We start from the raw sequence: 7,616 nt of genomic DNA on the forward strand, positions 1-7,616 counted from the left end.
GAATTTACCAACAAAGAAAAGCCCAGGCCCTGACAGATTCACTGGTGAATTCTACAAAAAGTTTGGAGATGAACTAATGCAAATAATACTGAAACTCTACAGAAACTGAAAGGGAAGCAGTACTTCCAAAGTCACTCGTGGAAGCCTGATTCCAAAACCAGAGAAGAACAATCTTCCTATTGAACATTGATGCAAAAGTCCTTAATAAGAATTGGCAAACAGAATGCAGCAAATCTGCATTTTTTTTTATAAGATTCTCAAAAGCACTGACCTGAGGAGCACAAAGAATTTCCAAATGGCAGCTTCAGAAACGGCCACCAGATGGCAGGTGTGCAGCAGGGACAGGGAAGACCCCTTACAAAATCATCCTCTAAGCGGTTAGAGGGTCCACCTTTGCTCTAGACCCTGGCGAGAGTGGACAGGAGAGCAGACCTGCAAGACAGCTCAATCGGAGGGTGCAGGTTGTGAACCATGATCCCTCCTCGAGAGGCATTCCCCAGTTGTTTTCATTATCTGAGGAAAAGAATTGCTCTACTCTCGTTTTACAGGCAAAGAAATTGAACCTCAGGGAAAAACACTTGGACAAGAGCTCAGAAATGCAAATCCTGTTGGAGCCAGAATTGGAAGGCTGGTGTCTGGCTGCCAGGCCTGGGCCCGGAGCACCTGTGTAGGAGCAGAACAAGATGGGTCAGTCAGCCCAGCACAGCCTGTTCACCCTCTTCTTCCTCCTAGCTGCTCTCTGAGTCGTCCTCTTGTTTCCTCTGAGAGTGCCAGAGCCCCTGTTGTGATAACCCAGTTTGGATGAACAAGGGGGTGTTTTCCAACAATACTCAGGGTCCTGACTGAATCCCTAAGGGAACAAAACATCAGTTTCAATGGCTGCCAAACAGCTTGGACCCCAACAGTTCCTCTGGGAATCCTGACGGTTCCTGAGTCTTCCAGAAGCCCTGGCTGTCAGCCAGTGACTTCTAAGGAACTTGCCTCCCCATCTCTTTAGTTTTGCTCTTTGATTGTAAGAAATAAGATTCACTTGAGCAAGATCCAGTACATTTTTCTCATTTTTTGGATACATTTGAATTGATTAGGGAAATCATGCACAATTTTAAAAAATAGAGGTCTTCATAGAGTCAAGGCCATTCGAGCTTGAACATGGTATGCAAGAGTACAAGAAAATTCAAAAAAGTGGTAGAGGCAAAGTGCTATAATGATCCTCATTTTTAGTCTTACTAACTATTAGAGGAATGTTAAATTAGTTCAACCATTATGGAAAGCAATAAGGAAGTTCTTCAACTAGATTAAAAAGGGAGCTAGCACATGGTCCATCAACCCTCTGAGTATGTATGGTGGGGGGATACTAAGGTTGAATCCAGGGTCTTGCATATACTAGGAAAGTACTCTAACACTGAGTTACAGACTCAGCCCCTTTTTATTCTTTACTTGGAGGCAGCATCTTGTTAAGTTGCCCAGGCTGGCCTAGAATTTGTAATCCTCCTGCTTCAGCCTGCCAAGGTTGGAATTCCTCTTAAGGCTGGAAGTACAGGCACAGGCCAATGCACCCAGCAACGATCCTGCTTTTGAGTACACATCCAAAGGAATGGAAAGCAGAGCTCAGAGATACCTGCACCTCATGTTCATGGCAGCATTTTCTTATAGCCAAGCTATGGAGTCCACCTAAATGTCTGATGACCTAATAGATGACAGAATAAAGCAAATGTGGGGCATACAAACAGTGGGTTACTATGGAACCCTCAAAGTGTAGGGGATCCAGTCATTTGCAATGAAGTAGATGAATCTAGAGGGCATTGTGCCAGGCACAGAAAAATACTGAGTGGTCTCACTAATACAGGAAATCTTAAAAAAGCAGCTCTCCTACAAGCACAGACTAGAACAGCTGCTGTGGGGTGGGGAAGAGGGAGGAGGACAGGGAGAGGTTGATCAAAGGGTACGAAGCCTCAGTTGAGCGGGATGAACAAGTGCTGCGATCTAATGTGGATCACAGAGTCTTGAAATTTGCTAAAGAATAGATCTTTAAGTGCACTCACCATGTACACAGATGGTAATTCTGTGCAGTGATGGATATGCCAGTTACCTTGACGGTGGTAATCATTTCATCATATATATGTGTGTAACATCACATTTTATACCTTAAGTGTCAACTATTTTTATTTGACAATTATACCTTAAAGCTGGAAAAAAATAACTGTTATTAAGTCTGGCTTTTACCACAACGTTAGCACTGCAAGTTATGAAGGAAAAAGGGAAAAGTAGAGACAGATTAAAAAGAGGCTCCAGCAAAGAGCCGCTGAGTAATACAATTTCCTTGGCTTGGCAGAGACCCTCCCTCCTCAGGGTGGTCAGGTTGGACAGTACCGTAGCCGGTTCCAAAAAGCAGGTTTCTTGTTTAAAGATGTTCAGGGAAGGAGGTGCTAACAGATGGCTGCTCAGTGTTCAAATGGCCGAACAGTAGTTTGGTGGCACTTGGCTTTCTCTTTGCCATCTTCTACGATGTCCCCAAGAAGCCTTCATCCTGGCATGTAGTTTGGTATTTTAGAAGCAATTCTACAAGAGAAGAGCCTCTGCCACCACCCAGAATATAGGATAGAGCAAATGCTTGGAAATGTGGGGGCCAGATAATATAGATACAACCTTTGGAGTTGTCTGTGACACAGGAGAGCCATGTACGGAGGTTTGTATTTAGATAAATCCAAGGCTACATAGAAATAATTACAATTACTGTTTCCTGTCCACACCCGTAACATATGCCATAAATCCAGGGGACTGAGGGTGGTGCAGGCAATGCAGTGCATGGATAGTGACAGTGTCAGTGATAGTGAAGGTGATTTTCCATTATCCCATTTCCCCATCCCTGCACTCACACCTCCTGTCTTAATCCATTTTCCATTGCTATAACAAAATACTCAAAGGTGAGTACTTTGTAAAGAAAGGGGTTTCCTTAGCTAACTTCTTGACGGCTGAAAATTCAAAATTGGGCATCCCCATCTATTTGGGCTCTCATGCAAGCATCGTGGCAGAGGGCACTGTAACAGTGGCAGTGTATGTGGAGGCGGTCACTCAGTAAGACAGGAAGCCAAAGAGAGACACAGGCTAGTCTAACTCTTTATAACTGCCCACTCTAGCTCATGTCCCTCAGAGCTACCTTAAGCGCTTCTGAAGGCGATGCTCCTAGTAACTTAACACTCTCACTAGCTCTCACCTCTTAAAGGTTACATCGTGTCTCAACTCATTGCCCCGAGGACCTGCTATAACATGCAGGGAGGGGGACATGCTCAGGGAATACCCCAACCGTAGTACCAGGTCCGGGACCTCAGACCGTCCAATCTAAATCAAACTTACAGAAGAAGAGCGGGACCACTGAAGGCCAGAAAAGGGGCTCCACCAGTCAACCCCCTTCTACTTCCACTGCCATGTTTTGCCTTTAGTTTTTTGTATTCTGTTTTTGCTTGTTTCAATGTATGCCTAGCATCATCTCTCAAAGGATTTAAGTAACTGAAAACCACATTTGAGAGTTCAGGCTTTGTGGCTCATGCCAGAATCCCAACACTTGGTAGGCTGAGACAGGAGAATCACTGTGAGCTTGAGACCAGCCTGAACTACATAGAAAGACCTTGTCTCAAAGACACCTCAAAATGCAGACTACCACAAGGGCCATGCATAGTTGTAGAGGTGAGATGTGAAACATAGCATTGGCAGCAGATTTGATTCTCATGACAAAAACTCAGTTGTATCCCAATATTCATTTCTATCTTTGCTTTAATCACATTATGACACCAAGCCCCCATCTGACTGGGTTGATGGGTAATCTTCAATCTCGTTAAACAGTAAAGAGCATTCCAATGTCTGGGAATTTCCTGGGAAATTAGAAAGCCTTTTCCAGGGCCTGGAATGTGGGACACATTTGTTGGCTGCTCTCCTAGCATCATTACTCTCTAATCTGTTCTAGTATCTGCAGATCTCCCATTGGCAGGCTCGGGAGAGGTGACCCCACTGCTGCACTGGGAAGGCCTCCCGCAGTCTCAGGCTGCTGTCACACCCTTACCCGGGGCACCTGTTCTCTGCTTGTGGAGCGCAACAGTTTATCCTGTAAGTGCATCAGGATGCCGGCGCCCACGGCTTACCGCAGTGTTCGGGTGACTGTGAGAAAAGTCAGCCCGAGGACAAGCCTGCAGCTTGGAAGAGCAAAGAGTAAGAGCAGCCCCAGAGCAGGGCCGCTGCAGCCTGGTTATCAGGCTTGGAGCTGGGCCTACTTTTAAACAAACCTACAGTATTTTTAAATGATCTTGAGTCAAGTAATCTCATTTTTTTTTTTCTACTGAAGATCTGCCTGGCCCAGCCTCCAGTCTCCCATGCATAAAGGCTGCTGCTGACCATGCAAGTGTCCAGGCCCACAGCCTACCAGACCTGCCAGGGCAGGTTGATGGGGAGCAGGTCCAAGGAAGGATGATGGATGTGCACTTAAGGATCACTACAACTCTCTGCTTTTCCCCTAATTTTTTCCTGTACTGGAGATTGAACCTAGGGCCTTTCTATTGAATTACATCAAAGCCCTTTCATTTTTTAATATTTATTTTTGTCTTTTTGAAACAGGATTTCACTATGCAGTTCAGGCTGGCCTTGGTCTCACATGGGAGCCCAGGCTGGTCTCAAACTCATAGCAGTCTTCCTTCCTCAGCCTCTCAGGAGTGCTGGGGTTAGAGACATGGGCTTCCATGTCCAGCTTCTACTTCTCTGTAGTCTGGGCACACCCATAGGCATGTTGGCAGGTGTCGGTGCTGTGAATGGTATGGGTTGTGTGGGAAAGAAACAATTATGGCCCCTGCTCCAGGGTAGCAGTCCTGTGCTACTGTGAGATCGGGGCTGAGGTAGGGAGAGAAGACTGCAAACATTTCTGTGTTCCCTCACAGCTGAGGCTGTAATAAGATCTCTCTTTTCTTGGAGCTGAGAATGCAGAAGAGTCCTCATAATAGTCCAATTGCCAACACATTGTGATAGTGTGAATGATATTTTTCACATTTTTCTTACTAAACACAGGCATCTGGGGCAACACCAAATTATGCACCACATCCAGCATCTCTACACAAGGGCAAATGGAGCATAAAAAGAACCCAGTGCTGCTAAAATTGGATTTTTCATTTGTCTTTTAATTTTGCACACACCAATGGCTCCTTACAGATATCTACTAGCTTTGGTGGTAGATGACATAAGATTTTTTTCTAGCATAGTGAAAATTGTTTCCTGCTCAGTTCTTAGATGGAAACATCCATTGTTTATGAAAAGATAAGGAAAATAGTTTAGTTTTTAGTCAGGGTCTCAAGGTCCATGGCATAAACTTTAAGTTTTCTTTTTTTATTTTGGGTTAGCTTTTTGCATAAGTAGGAGGAATGTGGAGGGCATGCACTCTGTCAGTCTTAGTTTGATGGCATCACTCAGTTAGGTGTTTTTGAGCCACCAGGTTCCTCACGGCAGCCTTCACATCTTTATTCCTCAGGCTGTAGATGATGGGGTTCAGCATGGGGGTCACCACCCCATAGAAGAGGGAGATGAGCTTGTCTGCAAGGTCCTGCTTGTCTGCCCCCAGGGGGTCCTTGGACTTGGGCTTCCCGTACATGAAGAGGATGGTCCCGTAGAAGATGACCACCACAGTGAGGTGTGCAGAGCAGGTGGAGAAGGCCTTTTTCCTGCCCTCGGCTGAGGGAATCCTCAGGATGGTGGTGAGGATGAAGACATAGGAGACAAAGATGAACAGGACCGGGATTGCCAGGAAGATCATGTTAGCCACCACCATACTGATCACGTTGACGGAGATGTCAGCACAGGCCAATTTCAGGACAGCCAGGATCTCACAGGTGAAGTGGTTGATGACATTGTCCCCACAGAAGGGCAGCCTCATTGCCTGAAATGTCTGTACTACAGAGTTGATGATGCCAGCTGCCCAGGAGCCAGCAGCCATGGGCACATAAACAGCCTTGCTCATGACCACAGGGTACCTGAGTGGGTTGCAGATGGCCACATAGCGATCAAACGCCATCATGCCCAGGAGCACACACTCTGTGGCTCCCATGGCAAAGGACAGAAACATCTGCCCAAAACAGGCTGAGAAGGAGATGGTTTTCCTGGGAGTGAGGAAGCTGTCAAGGATGAGGGGGACAGAGGAGGTCGTGTAGCAGACGTCCAGGAAGGAGAGGTTCCCCAGGAAGAAGTACATGGGCGTGTGCAGGTGGGAGTCAAGGATGGTCACCAGGATGAGGACGCCGTTGCCCAGAAGGATCACCAGGTACATGGCCAGGATGAGCACGAAGAACGTTTTCTCCAGTTTTGGGTGAGCTGAGAGACCCAAGAGAACAAACTCTGCTGCTGAGGCTGTCTGGTTGGCACTGTTCATGGTACGCTTCCTTTGTCTATTCATTGCATCAATTCTGAACTATACAGGAACTTGAAGGATCTAGGTCTATATTCTTTTGTTCCAAAAATACCTACGCAGCCAGACAAAAAACTTTGCCCTGCTTAGCAACTATGGAGTAACCTTGACAATCCATTCATCTCTACGGGGTTCTAGGAGCCTCAATGTCCAGTGAGAACTCATAAGTTAGTTTGTAGTAACCTTTCTGCAGACAGTGATTAAGAAAGCTGGGCAAAATATACAGAAATATGTGTGGAGCTTTGGAGAAGTAATGAGACAACAGGGCATCACAAGGTGATGATTCTGAGAAAAACAGCCCTGGCGAAGGTGGTCAGGCACTATGTTTCAACTGTGGCACATGCAGCACCAGAAGAGGCCACAGAGAGGCCACAAAGGTCCACTAAGTCTCCTGGGAATGAAGAGCAGGTTTTGAAGTTCCATGTTTACCATGCTGGCACTCTACCTAAACTTCCTCCCTTTGGGATGGGACTGGAAGGGTGGCTGCACAGGAATAAGGGGAAACCAGGAGGAAGCAGACTACAGGGAGTGCCTCACCTCGGGTCCGTGCAAGCCCTGCCACTGGACTGAGCTGGTCCCACTTGTCACTGTTTCCAAATACCAACAGAGGCAAACACAAGTCCACTCTGAAGAAAGGTGACATCAGCTTCATAACTAAATCATTCTTACCAATAATTCTGCAAGCACAACTACCTGCACACATTTAAAAAGAATGAGGCACACAAGGAAACAACCTAAATAAAAACAAACAGAAAATAAAGAATCCCTTGCCTTGGTGCACATGGAAACCAGGAGAACAGCTCTGGTGACACCTCCTCTGACAGTCTGCCTAGACCACCTGGATACCACAGTGCCAAGGGCCTGGCAGCCAGTTGGCCCCCTCAGGGATGGGAAGGGATCCTTTGTGTGCTGTGGTCAAGCGTTGTGGCAGGTCTTCTCTCTTGTCTTCATTCTTGGTTTGCCTGAACTAGAGGCTCTGCTTAGCTCACAAATTCCTGGTCCTGCTGCAGTAGATCTTTTTCTAAGAAAGTTAACTCTTTTATTGAAATTCTAAGTTATCCCCATACTAGGATTTTTTCCAGAACCAGTAAAAATTTGTTTACAACTTCTAAGGTGCTCGGCACTTGTTTCTCCTTGCACTGTCTCTAAGATACAGTTATTTGAGCTGCCTAGATAGTTA

General features: G+C 46.1%; 1 protein-coding gene across 1 annotated transcript; it reads right to left on the reverse strand.

The window, feature by feature from the left end:
- Positions 1-5,440: 5,440 nt before the first annotated feature.
- On the reverse strand, positions 5,441-6,400 carry LOC100733700 (olfactory receptor 13C7-like). The gene has a single exon (XM_003470868.1). The coding sequence runs from the start codon at positions 6,398-6,400 to the stop codon at positions 5,441-5,443; it is 960 nt and encodes a 319-aa protein (XP_003470916.1).
- Positions 6,401-7,616: the final 1,216 nt, after the last annotated feature.

The sequence above is a fragment of the Cavia porcellus genome, unplaced genomic scaffold (genome assembly GCF_034190915.1).
Source record: "Cavia porcellus strain 051 isolate PalLab524CR breed Dunkin Hartley unplaced genomic scaffold, mCavPor4.1 scaffold_1, whole genome shotgun sequence".
In the NCBI taxonomy this organism is placed as follows: domain Eukaryota; kingdom Metazoa; phylum Chordata; class Mammalia; order Rodentia; family Caviidae; genus Cavia; species Cavia porcellus.

What these genes read in the sequence shown, in the direction of transcription:
- LOC100733700 (XM_003470868.1), bottom strand. Translation starts at nt 6,400, where the DNA reads ATGAACAGTGCCAACCAGACAGCCTCAGCAGCAGAGTTTGTTCTCTTG.